General features: G+C 47.3%; 1 protein-coding gene and 1 long non-coding RNA gene across 4 annotated transcripts in view; one reads left to right on the forward strand and one right to left on the reverse strand.

The window, feature by feature from the left end:
• Positions 1-612: 612 nt before the first annotated feature.
• Positions 613-4,037, forward strand: LOC143294742 (uncharacterized). Its single transcript, XR_013056918.1, has 2 exons — positions 613-3,942; positions 4,008-4,037. It is a non-coding gene; the product is annotated as an uncharacterized LOC143294742 (long non-coding RNA).
• LOC143294741 (organic solute transporter subunit alpha-like) overlaps positions 1,838-17,061 on the reverse strand; it is a 23,462-nt gene continuing 8,238 nt past the window's right edge. For 2 of the 3 annotated variants that reach the window (XM_076606198.1, XM_076606199.1), the window contains 7 exons: positions 16,912-17,061; positions 16,155-16,228; positions 12,718-12,882; positions 11,663-11,774; positions 9,409-9,661; positions 8,019-8,206; positions 1,838-4,708 (listed from right to left, as the gene is read on the reverse strand). The exon at positions 16,912-17,061 is cut by the window's right edge and continues 20 nt beyond it. In XM_076606198.1, coding sequence (XP_076462313.1) covers positions 4,376-4,708; positions 8,019-8,206; positions 9,409-9,661; positions 11,663-11,774; positions 12,718-12,882; positions 16,155-16,228; positions 16,912-17,061 — 1,275 coding nt within the window. In that variant the 3' untranslated portion in view covers positions 1,838-4,375. Of the gene's footprint in view, positions 4,709-7,804; positions 8,207-9,408; positions 9,662-11,662; positions 11,775-12,717; positions 12,883-16,154; positions 16,229-16,911 lie in introns of those variants that run through there. The other variant, XM_076606201.1, reaches the window with a different exon arrangement.

Raw genomic sequence — 17,061 nt, forward strand, 5'->3', positions numbered from 1 at the left:
TATTGTTATGTTTTACCTGAACAACAATATCTATCTCTTGTGTTAGAATTGTATTGTTATGTTTTACCTGAACAACAATATCTATCTCTTGTGTTAGAATTGCATTGTCATGTTTTACCTGAACAACAACAATATCTATCTCTTGTGTTAGAATTGTATTGTCATGTTTTACCTGAACAACAATATCTATCTCTTTTGTTAGAATTGTATTGCCATGTTTTCTTTATAAACTGCTCCGAAGAAAGAACGGGGTGAGGGGGAATAGGGGGGCTGGGGGGGGGGGGGGAGAGGACTGAGCAGAGCATCTGAAAATATTCCACTTTTTTTTTTTTGCGTCTACGCCTTTGGTTTCGCAATGTGTGTGTGCGTGTGTGTGTGTGTGTGTGTGTGTGTGTGTGTGTGTGTGTGTGTGTGTGTGTGTGTGTGCGTGCGTGTGTTTGTGTGTGTGTGTGTGTGTGTGTGTGTGTGTGTGTGTGTGTGTGTGTGTGTGTGTGTGCAGCGCGCGTGCGCACACGTGAGTTCGTGATTTGTATGTGTGCATATATATATATATATATATATATATATATATATATATATATATATATATATATATATTTGGGGGGTGGGGGGTTGTGTGCCATGTGTGTGGGGTGGGGGATGTCAACACTGCCATGATATTTATGATATTGATCAATACATTATTACCACCGGAAAGAATTTCTTTAATGAAACGAAAATGGAAAAGTCTACCCACTAACACATCTGTCAACTGATATGGAATACCGCACGGCGGACCATTACATACATACACGCCAGCCATTTCCACAGCAACAGAAAATTACAATTTTCATAGCTGATGCAATGCATGATAAACATCAATGCCATGTATACGCCAAAAATCCGGTTATATATAGTTCACATCATCACCAATGTCAGTGACCAAATCCTCAAAATCAATTTTATTGATAGTTCGTAGTTATCGTATTAGAACAAAGAAAATATAATCCGAATGTCAATTTGACATACAATTCTATCATGTCCTTGTGTGTGTGTGTGTGTGTGTGTGTGTGTGTGTGTGTGTGTGTGTGTGTGTGTGTTTTCCTTTTTTTTCTTTTTCAAAATAAAACAAAACCTCCTATCAGACTTTTCATCGACATCATATATATATATATATATATATATATATATATAGAGAGAGAGAGAGAGAGAGAGAGAGAGAGAGAGTTTTCCATAATATTTATGAATATCCCCAGGAAACTGCAGGAAAACAAAGGCACAGACATGTACGAGGCGAGCCAAACAGTCATCTGGATGAAACGAAAAGTCGATGCCCCGTTGTGCAACATGCATCTAGCTCACGTAAAAGAATCCATGGCAAAAAAAGGATTATCTCGGCCAGAATCATGTAGACGAATCCGCTTTGATATTAAAACGCTTACACTTTCAAATGGAAAATAATAAATAGATAAATGAATAAATAAATTGAAAGATAAATAAATAAATAAACAAGGAGATAAATAAATAGATAAATAAAGTGAGTGGCGTTGTTCTGTGCTGAACTGGGGAAAGCAGCTCGAATTTTCACACAGAGAAACCTGTTGTGATGAAAAAAAAAAGGTAATACAATACATTACCATAGATTCAATACAATAAATTTAAAAGTTGCGTGGAAACTACAGACAGTGACTAACGAGTTATCAAGGGAGGGAAAAAAACATAAATGAAATCTTAACGAGGCTAGTTTGGGGTTAAGAATATTATGTGAACCAACAATAGACAATTGTGGTAAATTTTATTTGTTCCTTGAACTACGAGATAAAGGTACAGCAATGGCAGATAAATTATTTTAAAAAAATAAAAATAAAAATAAAAAGGAAAAAAAGATTCACTACCCTCAGCTCACCTGAAATAAAGGTACATAACTGCCCCTGTTCCTGCTGACGGGAAGCAGCATTGGCTTGAAGTTGTGTCCCTTTGTCCTGTTTTTAAGGCGCAGACGTTGGAGCACTGACCTTTCTTTTAAATGAATATATTTCTAAAAAAAATTCAAGGCAGCGATGCTTCCCATCCGCTCAGACAGGGGAAGGTATGCGCCATTTGTTCATTTAAGGAGCTCAAGGTGCTGTGATAATGTTATTGCTGTGATCATGTTATTGCTGTGTTTCTGGCAGCTCAAAGTGCTGTGATCATGTTATTGCTGTGTTTCCTGGCAGCTCAAAGTGCTGTCGTCATGTTATTGCTGTGTTTCCTGGGAGCTCAAAGTGCTGTCGTCATGTTATTGCTGTGTTTCCTGGGAGCTCAAAGTGCTGTGATCATGTTATTGCTGTGATCATGTTATTGCTGTGTTTCCTGGGAGCTCAAAGTGCTGTCGTCATGTTATTGCTGTGTTTCCTGGCAGCTCAAAGTGCTGTCGTCATGTTATTGCTGTGTTTCCTGGAGCTCAAAGTGCTGTCGTCATGTTATTGCTGTGTTTCCTGGCAGCTCAAAGTGCTGTCGTCATGTTATTGCTGTGTTTCCTGACAGCTCAAAGTGCTGTCGTCATGTTATTGCTGTGCCTTCTTTCCTTTAGTTCAAGGGACAAACAACACAGATATATAGATATACATATAAATTACATTCAGTGTATGGAAAAGAACACACGATAAAGGAAAAGCCACAACCCATGGTAAACTGTCAGTTCAAAAAGAACAAGACGACCAAAGTTAATGCCTGTTTGGAAACAAAATTCAGTCCTATCGAATCAATGAATCGAGCAATGAATAAAATAATAAATAAACAAGAAAGTCAATAATTATGAAAGGTGCGTTCGTCTCTCTCTCTCTCTCTCTCTCTCTCTCTCTCTCTCTCTCTCTCTCTTTCTCTCTTTCTCTGTGTGTGTGTGTGTGTGTGTGTCTGTGTGTGTGTGTGTGTGTGTGTGTGTGTGTGTGTGTGTGTGTGTGTGTGTGTACAATGCCGTGTGAGTACAACACAATGTTTATAATCTGAAATAAACAATTAGGAAGAAAAAGAAGCCCCTGTTTAAATAAGTCCAGAGTAAAATAGTTCCACATGACAAGGTTCAGCACCATTATACGTGAAACAATGTTTCTGACTAAAAAGTAATGATTATGGTAACATTGTTCTGCGCAGGCCAAAGGTATGGATCATTTTCAAAATACAACAACATCAAAAGCACTGATTGATAAATATACTACCATCTCACTCATTACCTTCTTAATTGTCATGACTATATATGAGTATTTTGTTACAGCAATTATAATCATATTTTGGTATTCATCCGAACTATAGATGTGAATTGAGCAGATGAAGGCACAGATGGTTTACGTGGAGAAATGTCAACAGAGAGACAGACAAGACACATGCTCAGACACAGACTGATGTTTTGTCAGAAAGGCCATAGCCCCGACAGACTGATGTTTTGTCAGAAAGGCCATAGCCCCGACAGACTGATGTTTTGTCAGAAAGGCCATAGCACCTACAGACTGATGTTTTGTCAGAAAGGCCATAGCACCTACAGACTGATGTTTTGTCAGAAAGGCCATAGCCCCTTTAGAAATGGGATAGAAATGGATATGAGAAAGAGGCATATTGTTTAATATAAAAAGAATGGTCGTAGTTTATAAACACCCCGCCATGTCAACACTCTCTATGGATACACAGCAAAGAAAAGAATGGTCGGAGTTTATAAACACCCCGCCATGTCAACGGTCTCTGTGGATACACAGCAAAGAAAATAATGGTCGTAGTTTATAAACACCCCGCCATGTCAACACTCTCTGTGGGTACACAGCAAAGAAAAGAATGGTCGTAGTTTATAAACACCCCGCCAGGTCAGCGCTCTCTATGGATACACAGCAAAGAAAAGAATGGTCGTAGTTTATAAACACCCCGCCATGTCAACGTTCTCTGTGGGTACACAGCAAAGAAAAGAATGGTCGTAGTTTATAAACACCCCGCCATGTCAGTGGTCTCTGTGGGTACACAGCAAAGAAAAGAATGGTCGTAGTTTATAAACACCCCGCCAGGTCAGCGCTCTCTATGGATACACAGCAAAGCGTTTTACAGCATTTTCTTTCGTGGACATCATTTAGAAAAACGAATAAACAGGACTGTCCATAGCATTTTTTATGAAAAAAAAATATAATAGTTCTCTAATATTCCCCATTCTTCGACATTTCAAAACGAAACTGACTTCATTATCAATTGATTTTTTTCTTCTTTTTTTACTCGGTGGACAAAGGCTTATTACAAAATGTGACTTTCTACAGCAATATTCATACAACTAAAGCCTAAACACTAAATCGAGATCTCATAGTTATATGCTTTAAATGTCTCATAGTTATATGCTGTAAATGTCTGTCAATATGCACAGACATAACCTGAAAGTCCAGACTCAGTGAAGCGAAAAGAGAACATTGTAAACAAGAGAGGATAAAACTGCTGGTGTATGAAAGTCAGTCGTGTCCGAACTATGACCATCACAACAGCAGAGGAGGCGGCGACTGCTGTCCCGATTATCTGGGCCGGAATCTGATTTCTTTTTGTCTTTGCCCAAGTCACATTGCCACTCTCTGGACCAAGAGGACGTTTGGGGACAGTCGGGGTTTGGGATCGAGGTCACTAACTGCCAACTTGCCCCCAAGGCTGCAGCACAAAGATATGGTCCCATACACAGTTTGGGGACTGGTATCTTGATACTGATATCGTTGCCGCCTTGCGTCCACAGCTAGGTTTAAAAATAGATAAATGAAATAAATAAATAAATAAATGGATAAATAGGTAAATAAATAAATAAATGAATAGACAGGTAAATAAATAAATAAATGAATAGACAGGTAAATAAATAAATAAATGAATAGACAGGTAAATAAATAAATAAATGAATAGACAGGTAAATAAATAAATAAATGAATGGACAGGTAAATAAATAAATGAATGAATAGACAGGTAAATAAATAAATAAATGAATGGACAGGTAAATAAATAAATAAATGAATAGACAGGTAAATAAATAAATAAATGAATAGACAGGTAAACAAATGATGAGTGCCACGAATTTTGTAACAGACAAAAAATAAAAAATATAAAGCGGATTTATAGATGATTCAGGAATAGGCAAACCAGGGATCTAGACGATTCAGGAGCAGAGAGGCGAATCGGGGAAGGAAAGGCAAGACACCCGCTCCCAGCCCAGTCCACCCGCTCCCAACCCAGTCCACCCGTTCCCAGCCCAGTCCACCCGTTCCCAGCCCAGTCTACCCACTCCAAGCCCAGTCCACCCGCTCCAAGCCCAGTCCACCCGCTCCAAGCCCAGTCCACCCGCTCCCAGTCCAGCCCAGTCCACCCGCTCCAAGCCCATTTCACCCGCTCCCAGCCCAGTCCACCCGTTCCCAGTCCAGCCCAATCCACCCACTCCAAGCCCATTCCATCCGCTCCCAGCCCAGTCCACCCGCTCCAAACCCAGTCCACCCGCGCCCAGTCTACCCACTCCAAGCCCAGTCCACCCGCTCCCAGCCCAGTCCACCCGCTCCCAGCCCAGTCTACCCACTCCAAGCCCAGTCCACCCGCTCCAAGCCCAGTCCACCCGTTCCCAGTCCAGCCCAGTCCACCCGCTCCAAGCCCATTCCATCCGCTCCCAGCCCAGTCCACCCGCTCCAAACCCAGTCCACCCGCGCCCAGTCCACCCGCTCCAAACCCAGTCCACCCGCTCCCAGTCCAGCCCAGTCCACCCGCTCCCAGTCCAGCCCAGTCCACCCGCTCCCAGTCCAGCCCAGTCCACCCGCTCCCAGTCCAGTCCAGTCCACCCGCTCCCAGTCCAGCCCAGTCCACCCGTTCCCAGTCCACCCGTTCCCAGTCCTGCCCAGTCCACCCGTTCCCAGTCCACCCGTTCCCAGTCCAGTCCAGTCCACCCGTTCCCAGTCCAGCCCAGTCCACCCGTTCCCAGTCCACCCGTTCCCAGTCCAGCCCAGTCCACCCGTTCCCAGTCCACCCGTTCCCAGTCCACCCGTTCCCAGTCCAGCCCAGTCCACCCGTTCCCAGTCCACCCGTTCCCAGTCCACCCGTTCCCAGTCCAGCCCAGTCCACCCGTTCCCAGTCCACCCGTTCCCAGTCCAGCCCAGTCCACCCGTTCCCAGTCCACCCGTTCCCAGTCCACCCGTTCCCAGTCCAGCCCAGTCCACCCGTTCCCAGTCCACCCGTTCCCAGTCCAGCCCAGTCCACCCGTTCCCAGTCCACCCGTTCCCAGTCCACCCGTTCCCAGTCCACCCGCTCCCAGCCCACCCGCTCCCAGCCCAGTCCACCCGCTCCCAGTCCACCCGTTCCCAGTCCATCCATTCCCAGTCCACCCGCTCCCAGTCCAGTCCACCCGCTCCCAGTCCACCCACTCCCAGTCCACCCGTTCCCAGTCCAGCCCAGTCCACCCACTCCCAGCCCAGTCCACCCGCTCCCAACCCAGTCCACCCGCTCCCAGTCCACCCACTCCCAGCCCAGTCCACCCGTTCCCAGCCCAGTCTACCCACTCCAAGCCCAGTCCACCCGCTCCAAGCCCAGTCCACCCGCTCCAAGCCCAGTCCACCCGCTCCCAGCCCAGTCCACCCGCTCCAAGCCCAGTCCACCCGCTCCAAGCCCAGTCCACCCGCTCCCAGTCCAGCCCAGTCCACCCGCTCCAAGCCCATTCCACCCGCTCCCAGCCCAGTCCACCCGTTCCCAGTCCAGCCCAATCCACCCACTTCAAGCCCATTCCATCCGCTCCCAGCCCAGTCCACCCGCTCCAAACCCAGTCCACCCGCGCCCAGTCTACCCACTCCAAGCCCAGTCCACCCGCTCCCAGCCCAGTCCACCCGTTCCCAGCCCAGTCTACCCACTCCAAGCCCAGTCCACCCGCTCCAAGCCCAGTCCACCCGTTCCCAGTCCAGCCCAGTCCACCCACTCCAAGCCCATTCCATCCGCTCCCAGCCCAGTCCACCCGCTCCAAACCCAGTCCACCCGCGCCCAGTCCACCCGCTCCAAACCCAGTCCACCCGCTCCCAGTCCAGCCCAGTCCACCCGCTCCCAGTCCAGCCCAGTCCACCCGCTCCCAGTCCAGCCCAGTCCACCCGCTCCCAGTCCAGCCCAGTCCACCCGTTCCCAGTCCACCCGTTCCCAGTCCTGCCCAGTCAACCCGTTCCCAGTCCACCCGTTCCCAGTCCAGTCCAGTCCACCCGTTCCCAGTCCAGCCCAGTCCACCCGTTCCCAGTCCACCCGTTCCCAGTCCAGCCCAGTCCACCCGTTCCCAGTCCACCCGTTCCCAGTCCACCCGTTCCCAGTCCAGCCCAGTCCACCCGTTCCCAGTCCACCCGTTCCCAGTCCACCCGTTCCCAGTCCAGCCCAGTCCACCCGTTCCCAGTCCACCCGTTCCCAGTCCAGCCCAGTCCACCCGTTCCCAGTCCACCCGTTCCCAGTCCAGCCCAGTCCACCCGTTCCCAGTCCACCCGTTCCCAGTCCAGCCCAGTCCACCCGTTCCCAGTCCACCCGTTCCCAGTCCACCCGTTCCCAGTCCACCCGTTCCCAGTCCATCCATTCCCAGTCCACCCGCTCCCAGCCCACCCGCTCCCAGCCCAGTCCACCCGCTCCCAGTCCACCCGTTCCCAGTCCATCCATTCCCAGTCCACCCGCTCCCAGTCCAGTCCACCCGCTCCCAGTCCACCCACTCCCAGTCCACCCGTTCCCAGTCCAGCCCAGTCCACCCACTCCCAGCCCAGTCCACCCGCTCCCAGTCCAGCCCAGTCCACCCCTTCCCAGTCCAGCCCAGTCCACCCGCTCCCAGCCCAGTCCACCCCTTCCCAGTCCAGCCCAGTCCACCCGCTCACAGCCCAGTCCACCCGCTCCCAGTCCACCCGCTCCCAGCCCAGTCCACCCGCTCCCAACCCAGTCCACCCGCTCCCAGTCCAGCCACCCGAAACCTGTGTGGCGCCACGTAGCGCGGACTGACTTCACTACAGCTTGACCTCCTGCATCTCACACATCCTCTTGACGCCGTTCTCAACAGCAGCACTCACACTGGGCGCCTCGGAGTCCACGGCTGAGGAGGAGGGGGAGGGCGAGGATGGCTTGTTGGTGGTGGTGGTGGTGTCGTCGTCGTTGTCAAAGTCCTCCTCGAGGTGTTGGGCGTGGGGTCTGCGGTACAGGCAGCGGGCTAGCAAGGCCAGCAGGAACATCTCCCCCACCACCACCATGTGCCGCATAGCTGGGGACAGGGACATTTCTTTTCTCCAACAGTCGTGTTCACTTGGTTTATCTATTGCATTGCATATTCCATTAGTGTGTGGGTGGACACACACACGCATACACTCACGCGCACATCCACACTCAAACATTTCAGACCCACACACCCCTACACCCACCCACACCACACACATTGATATATATAAAGAGAGAGAGAGTGAGTGTTTAGAAGTAGGCAGGCCCTCAAGGCCTCACCAGAGATGGCGTAACGTACATAAGGAACTAATGCTTTGACGCCTTCTTGAATCTGAAAACTGAAATAAAAGTATGACACTGATGAGAGTTGGTTTTAGTGAATCTATGGTATAGTCTCTATGCACCTGGCAGAGACCACCCCCCACCCCCATCCCCAAACCCACCTCCCCTCCGCCATCCATCCCGCTCTTCCTCCCACATACAACCCTACCCACCACACCACCACCATCCTCACCCAACCCACCACACCACCACCATCCTCACCAAACCCACCACACCACCACCATCCTCACCCAACCCAACCCCAACCTACATTACCCCTCACACACCTGCCCACCACACCACCACCATCCTCACCCAACCCAACCCCAACCTACATTACCCCTCACACACCTGCCCACCACACCACCACCATCCTCACCCAACCCTACCCCAACCTACATTACCCCTCACACACCTGCCCACCACACCACCACCATCCTCACCCAACCCTACCCCAACCTACATTACCCCTCACACACCTGCCCACCACACCACCACCATCCTCACCCAACCCAACCCTACCCCAACCTACATTACCCCTCACACACCTACCCACCACCACAACCACCCAACCACTCCCTCATCCCCACCCTACCCACCCCGACCCACCCGACACATCACCTTCCCACCCAACGCAATCCACCCTTATCCCTCTCACACCTACCCCCACCACCCACCACCTACCACTCCAACCACCCAACCACTCCTCCTTCCGCCCCACATCACCCTCCCACCCAACCCTACCCTACCCTACCCTACCCTTTCCTACCCCAAACCTACCTGAACCCTCCCACACCTACCCCATCCCTACCACCCACCCCAACCCCAACCACTCCCACCCCACCACCCACACAACACAACACAACCCCCTCCTACCCCACCACCCACACAACACAACCCCCCCACACACCCCTCCCCTCCACTCACCGTCCCCACGCACGTTGGACGACATGTGGCCGGTGCAGGGCGGGACGTTGCCCTTGGCCAGGCTGATGAAGATGAAGTCCTGGAAGTTGTGCAGGAAGAGGACGATCTTCATCAGGAAGAACTTGCGCCGCAGCCCGTGGCGGGTGAGGAATCCCGTGCTGCTCCAGAAGAGGATCAGCAGTCCGTAGAGGGCCACCACGGTGGAGAGGGACCTGGGCACTGCCAGGTACATGTTGGCCTTGTCCGGTCCCGTCTGTGGGGACAGAGGGTCAGAATAATTAAGGACACAGGTGTTGGTTCCCACCTGTCGGGACAGAGGGTCAGGATAATTAAGGACACAGGTGTTGGTTCCCACCTGTAGGGACAGAGGGTCAGGATAATTAAGGACACAGGTGTTGGTTCCCACCTGTAGGGACAGAGGGTCAGGATAATTAAGGATGATGCCCAGGTGCAGCCCATTCTGCTTTATGGTGCAGAACTATGGGGTTTGGATAAACCATCTGCTGCAATAGAGAGTGCTCAACTATTTATTTGGAAAGAAAACATCTAGGAGTCGACACACAAACACCTAACAATCTTATTTATTGCCAATTAAACATGTTTCGGAGGAAGTGGGGCTGGATCGGACACACCCTCAGGAAGCCAGCGTTCAGCATCAGACGCCAAGCCCTGACCTGGAACCCGCAGGGAAAGAGGAAAACAGGCCGGCCTCGCAACAGCTGGAGGCGAGATACCGAGGCAGAGCTGAAGCAGCAAGGGACCAACTGGACTGGAATGGCCAGAACAGCCCAGAACAGAGTGCGATGGCGAGGGGTCGTCGATGGCCTATGCTCCACCCGGAGCGATGGGCTAAATGAATGAATGATGATGAATGAAACATGTTTCCATAAACTGTTTACTCAGATATATCTGTTGATCGATACTGGTTGAAAATGATACGAATGGAAGAACCTAGACTACCTTTCAAGGCCTATACAATGCTATTAGGTTTAGCTAACAAAGGAAAAACAAAATGGGCTTCTAAGGTTCGTGATACACTAGCGACGTATGGTTTCTTTTTCGCATGGGAAAATCGAGGGGTGGGTTGTGTTAAGTCTTTTATAAAGTTGTATAAATAAAGACTTGTCGATTGTCGTTGGCAAAAGTGGAATGGTCACATTAATAGTAGCGATTGATTGATAGAGTACAGAATGTTTAAAACTAATCATAACATATAACCTTACCTTATTATTGATCTAAATAGATATGTAGGTATATGCTAACAAGATTTCGATTTGGAATTTCAGATATTGCGATACATAGTTTTAGATACAATAAACACAATGTGAATTTGATGAAATGCCCTTTATACAGAAATGTCACTGAGACTGAGGTTCATTTTGTACTCTGTTGTCCTGCCCTTGATCATCTCAGATTTCAGTTCATACCAGCTAAGTGTTATAAAAACCCAAGAGACGTTAAACTTTCATTACATTTAGCTGTTAGAAATGAAATTGTAATAAACAATTTTGCTATATTCTTATAGCAAGCATTCAAAAGAAGAGAAACTGTCAGCACATGACCAGTGACTTAGCATTATTGTTTAGTTACTGTGTGATATTGATAATCACTCGGCACTTCAGTTTTCACGTTTATATCCCGGCTTGTATATACTATTCTCTTCCTTGCTTAAAAAAATAAAAATTAAAAATTATTATAAAAAAGAAAGAAAGAAAGAGAAAAAAAAAAGATGTTGTTATGTTCATACCCTTTCATGTGGGGCTTTGGCCTTAACGAGTAAATTCCAATTCTCAGTTCTCTCTCTCTCTCTCTCTCTCTCTCTCTCTCTCTCTCTCTCTCTCCAATTTCAGTTCTGTCTCTCTCTTCCCCCACCTTCCTTACCTCCCTCCCCATCCGCCTCTCCCTCTCTCACATACACAAACACTGTATATACTCTCTCTCTCTCTCTCTCTCTCTCTCTCTCTCTCTCTCTCCCTCTCTCACATACACAAACACTGTATATACTCTCTCTCTCTCTCCCTCTCTCACATACACAAACACTGTATATACTCTCTCTCTCTCCCTCTCTCACATACACAAACACTGTATACTCTCTCTCTCTCTCTCTCTCTCTCTCTCTCTCTCTCTCTCCCTCTCTCACATACACAAACACTGTATATACTCTCTCTCTCTCTCTCTCTCTCTCTCTCTCTCTCTCTCTCTCTCTCTCTCTCTCTCTCCCTCTCTCTCTCTATCACAGGTGTGCAGTACCCACATCTCCTCGCTGGTATTTGTCGTCTGTCCAGAGGAGGACGGTGATGAAGGAGATGGAGGGCTCGATGAAGGGATGCTGGAACACCATCAGTCGGATCCTCCGCAGGTTGGTCCTTTGGGGCACGTGCAGGTGGACACGTGCGTGTGAACAGAACAGAAAAGGACCAAAAAAGGACTTTAAAAAAGGACCAAGGAAGGACTCAAGGACTCAAAAAATGTAATGTTAGACCCCCGGCCTGGAAATATTGGAGGTACACACACACGCACACAAGCACGCACACACACACACACACACACACACACACACACACACACAGTCATTCATTCTCTCAATCTAGCTGTCTGCCAGCCTATTGATCAATCTCTCTACTATTTGGGTCAGGAAATTGAAAGGATTGGTAATTTCATGACTTTAGTAGCACATACAGGCGCGCTCACAGAACAAACACACAGCTCTCTCTCTCTCTCTCTCTCTCTCTCTCTCTCTCTCTCTCTCTCTTTGTTTGTCTGTCTCTCCCTCTCTCTCTCTCTCCTCTCTCTCTCTCTCTCACGCACACAGACACACACACACACACACACACACACAAACTGACGTGTGTGTGTGTGTGTGTGTGTGTGTGTGTGTGTGTGTGTGTGTGTGTGTGTGTGTGTGTGTCAGTGTGTCGGTGTGCCGGCGTGACTGAAAGCTGACTGAGGCAGGAAACGAATGACGAGCGCCAAAAGGCAGCTCAGTGTCAGTCGTCTCTACCCACGTGGGCAGCGTGTTGTGCAAATGACTCCGTGTGTGTACAGTGCTCACAGCATGGTCTGTCATCCAGGGTAGGTGCTGTGTGACGACGACTACTACTACTACTACTACAACTACGACTAATAATAATAATGATGATGATGATGATTATGATATAATAAGGAAAATAGTGATGATAGCAGAAATAATGATGATGATGATAATGAATCAGTGATAATGATAAGCATCATCATCATCACCATCTTCATCATCCTAGTGATTATGATAATCAGACAGAAGAGTCATCATCTGAAAGAAAACCAACCCACCAGGTGGGCTTGACCATGGGGCAGCAGAAGCAGCAGCAGCAACATGGCGGAGTACGCAAAGTGAAGCCTCCTTTGTGGTTCTCCACCTTGTTCAGCAGGCTGGGCACCCCGCCGGCGTACACGATGATGAGGGTGGTGAAGTGGAACAGACACACTGCCAGGTACCTGGTCGGTTTTTAGTGTTTGTGTTTTTATTTGTTTTGTTTTTTTAATGAATAACTTTATTTTATTTGTTTCATTCATATTGTTCATGTACACCTAAACATAAAAAATATAAACCAAAAAAATGAAAACGAAAAAGAACAACCGATAAAACATGGAAGAAAGAATTAGTAATGTCCTATTTCAGCGGTTTGGATTATTGCACATGTTGGTTACATTATCATGGTCTGTGGGACCACCTGTTGGTTACATTATCATGGTCTGTGGGACCACCTGTTGGTTACATTATCATGGTCTGTGGGACCACCTGTTGGTTACATTATCATGGTCTGTGGGACCACCTGTTGGCTACATTATCATGGTTTGTGGGACCACCTGTTGGTTACATTATCATGGTCTGTGGGACCACCTGTTGGTTACATCATCATGGTCTGTGGGACCACCTGTTGGTTACATTATCATGGTCTGTGGGACCACCTGTTGGTTACATCATCATGGTTTGTGGGACCACCTGTTGGTTACATCATCATGGTTTGTGGGACCACCTGTTGGTTATATCATCATGGTTTGTGGGACCACCTGTTGGTTACATCATCATGGTTTGTGGGACCACCTGTTGGTTACATCATCATGGTTTGTGGGACCACCTGTTGGTTACATCATCATGGTTTGTGGGACCACCTGTTGGTTACATTATCATGGTCTGTGGGACCACCTGTTGGTTACATTATCATGGTCTGTGGGACCACCTGTTGGTTACATTATCATGGTCTGTGGGACCACCTGTTGGTTATATCATCATGGTCTGTGGGACCACCTGTTGGTTACATCATCATGGTCTGTGGGACCAAACCCGGAAAAAAGGCAAGGTGACGGCACGTTAGTTCAGTCACTGAATCTGCATCAAAACTAAGTAAAATAAAATACAAAATAAGAGTCCAAATCCACTAAAAATGGGTTACAATGTCTACCAACGGTAACACCATTTCAGGTACAATTATCCTTTTACAAACCTCAACCCACACATGTTTTTATGTTTGATACGTGAACCTGATTGACCGATGCAGACACTTTGCTTTTCTTACCCCCATAGGCACAGTGCATTTTAACCTGAATTTAGACACCTATTTTTACCGGCAATTTGTGTGCATGCATGAAACGATATTACCATTAGCAGACGTTGTAACCCATTTTTAGTGGATTTCGACTCTGTTTGATAAGGGAGGGGGGAATAAGCCTACGTTCTTCTGTCCGTCCGGCAATGAACAGAGAAAATATGAAATCAAAATGAGAGAGAGAGAGACAGACAGACAGACAAACAGGCTTTGTAGAGATCTGAAGGTTATAGATATACTAGACCGGAATATTAACATTAAAACATAACACAAAAGCAACTCATCTGTATGTGCCTATCGAGAAAAACATACAGACAGACAGAGCGAGTGGTGTGTGTGTGTGTGTGTGTGTGTGTGTGTGTGTGTGTGTGTGTGTGTGTGTGTGTGTATGTGTGTGTGTGTGTGTGTGTGTGTGTGTATTTCAAAAGCAGATATCATTAAAAACTTTACAGCTACAAAGGGATAACGCTAAGCAATGTACTCGCACACTTTTTGTCTGTGCCAAGTTATAATTATACAGTGAAATAGTAAATTACCTTACCTAAACCAAAATAAGCGTTTTGCCAAGGAACAACAACAGATCAGACATTCATCTTAAACAGAGTCATTGAAAACGTACTGAGGCAGAAAAAAAGGAACATTATAACGTTTTTTCATTGACTTTCCAAGAGACTTTGATATTGTTTGGCATTCTCTGTTCCTGTTAAAATTACAAAAAAATGGGAATAAGAGGACATTGATTTGAAATTGAAAAGGCAGTGTATGAGAATGTTACCATGATTATTTGCGAGAATGAATCGTGGTCTTTATCGAGAAATTCATTCAAAGGAGGAGTCCTACAAGGTAATACATCCAGTCCTACATTTGTTAGTGTTTTTGTCCTTTTGTCATCAGTTTATCCATTTTGAGAAAAGAAAAAAACCAGCAACTTTACAACGACATTTCTTCACAGAAATTTTTATATCAGCTTCTGTTAACAACTCCTGGGAACAGTTCCTGTAAACGTTGAAAAATATCTGCCATTTTATCTCATTTTGGATACATAAATACATGTACAAAACAGCATTCTAATAGTTTGACTGAAAGACAAAAAATGAACCACAAACTGTGGCTTTATCTTATTAAATCTGCTCTCGTCTTTCTTGTTTCTATCATGTATGGCTGGATCAGATTACACTAATAGAGAGAGATTAAGATGACTGCGCTTTGAAAGAAACCTGAATGTCAGTATGTAAGCTTCTGGGGAAACAGAAAACTAAACTAAATTTGATGTAACAATCTTTCTGCCGTACGAATATTTCAAAGTACACGCTGCTTTTATCACTCATACATATTTCACTCAGTGTGATTGGTTTCGCCATATGTTGTCGTGCCAATTAACGTTTATACATTATTTTCATTACAAAGAACTAGTATTCTCATTTCGATTTCTGACAAACACAGACACACGCAGAAACACACACACAAACACACACATACACACACACACACACACACACACACACACACACACACACACACACACACACACACACACACACACACACACACACACACACACACACACACACACACACACACACACACACACACACACACACACACACACACACACACACACACACACTGAACCCCTTGGCAATGTAAACTGATATCCACATTTCATGACGACGCCAGCTGTTATCTATCAACCATCCTGTTCTAATTACTTTGTAAATATGTCTGCATCTGTTTACCTGTTTTTTCTGCCTGTCTGCCTATCTGTCTATCTGTCTGCCTATCTGTCTGTCTGTCTGTCTGTCAGCCTGCCTGCCTGCCTGCCTGCCTGTCTGTCTGTCTGCCTGCCTGCCTGTCTGTCTGTCTGTCTGTCTGTCTGTCAGCCTGTCTGCCTGCCTGCCTGCCTGTCTACCTGTCTGTCTACCTGCCTGCCTGTCTGTCTGCCTGTCTACCTGTCTGTCTACCTGCCTGCCTGTCTGTCTGTGTGCCTGCCTGTCTGCCTGTCTGTTTACCTGTTTACCTGTCTGTCTGCCTGTCTGTCTGTCTGTCTGCCTGTCTATCTGTCTGTCTGTGTGTCTGTCTGCCTGCCTGTCTACCTGCCTGCCTCTCATTCTCTCTCTCTCTCACACACACACACACACACACACACACACACTGACTTACACGGAAGAGGCCAGGTCACAGATGAGGACTGCACGCGGTACGATGACAGCCAGCAAAGCCATGATGGAGAACACCTGAAACAACATGTCAACATCATCATCATCATCATCATCATCATCATCATCATCATCATCGTCATCATCATCATCGTCATCATCATCACTGATTTGATTTGATTTGATATGGATACTTCATAGCGCCTATCCTCGGTCGGAGACCAAGCACACACACACACACACACACACACACACACACACACACACACACACACACACACACACACACACACACACACACACACACACACACACACCAATCATGCAAGTAAGAAAAGAATGCCAGTCAGTTCAACTCAAATGATTCATGTAATGTTTTAAGTATAAAATCATGTTGTTGTTGTTTGTTGTTGTTTTTAAACACCCAGAGCAGTTTTCTGTTGCAGTGGTGTATGTCCATTATTTTCCATGGGGGCAGGATTGCACTGGCCCTTAGTGTGCAGCATTGGGGGCTGGTTGGCCTTTGGGCACCATCCCAGTGCCGACGGTCTTACAACTCTCTACGCAGAGAGAGTGGGGATGTAACTTGGGTAAGACACTCTCCACTACAATCAAATTCCAGCCCATATAGTCTGGACAGCAGTTACCTCCTCTGCTGTTCTGATGGTCATAGTCGGACACGACTGACTATCATATATTGTTCATGGACAGAGTGAGACGTAAGTGTCAGTGTCATCGCCATCATCGTGACGTCAGCTCACCGGGTAGATGCCGATCAACCAGAGCGAGGTGGCCTTCAGCTGCGGGTCCTTGCCGGCGGAGGACGGGTACTTCCTGAGGATGTAGCGGGCCTGGTCCAGAAACAGCCCGATGACCGCCACCACCACCACGGAGGTCAGGATCACCCCCAC

Source organism: Babylonia areolata, chromosome 20, assembly GCF_041734735.1.
Source record: "Babylonia areolata isolate BAREFJ2019XMU chromosome 20, ASM4173473v1, whole genome shotgun sequence".
NCBI lineage: Eukaryota > Metazoa > Mollusca > Gastropoda > Neogastropoda > Buccinidae > Babylonia > Babylonia areolata.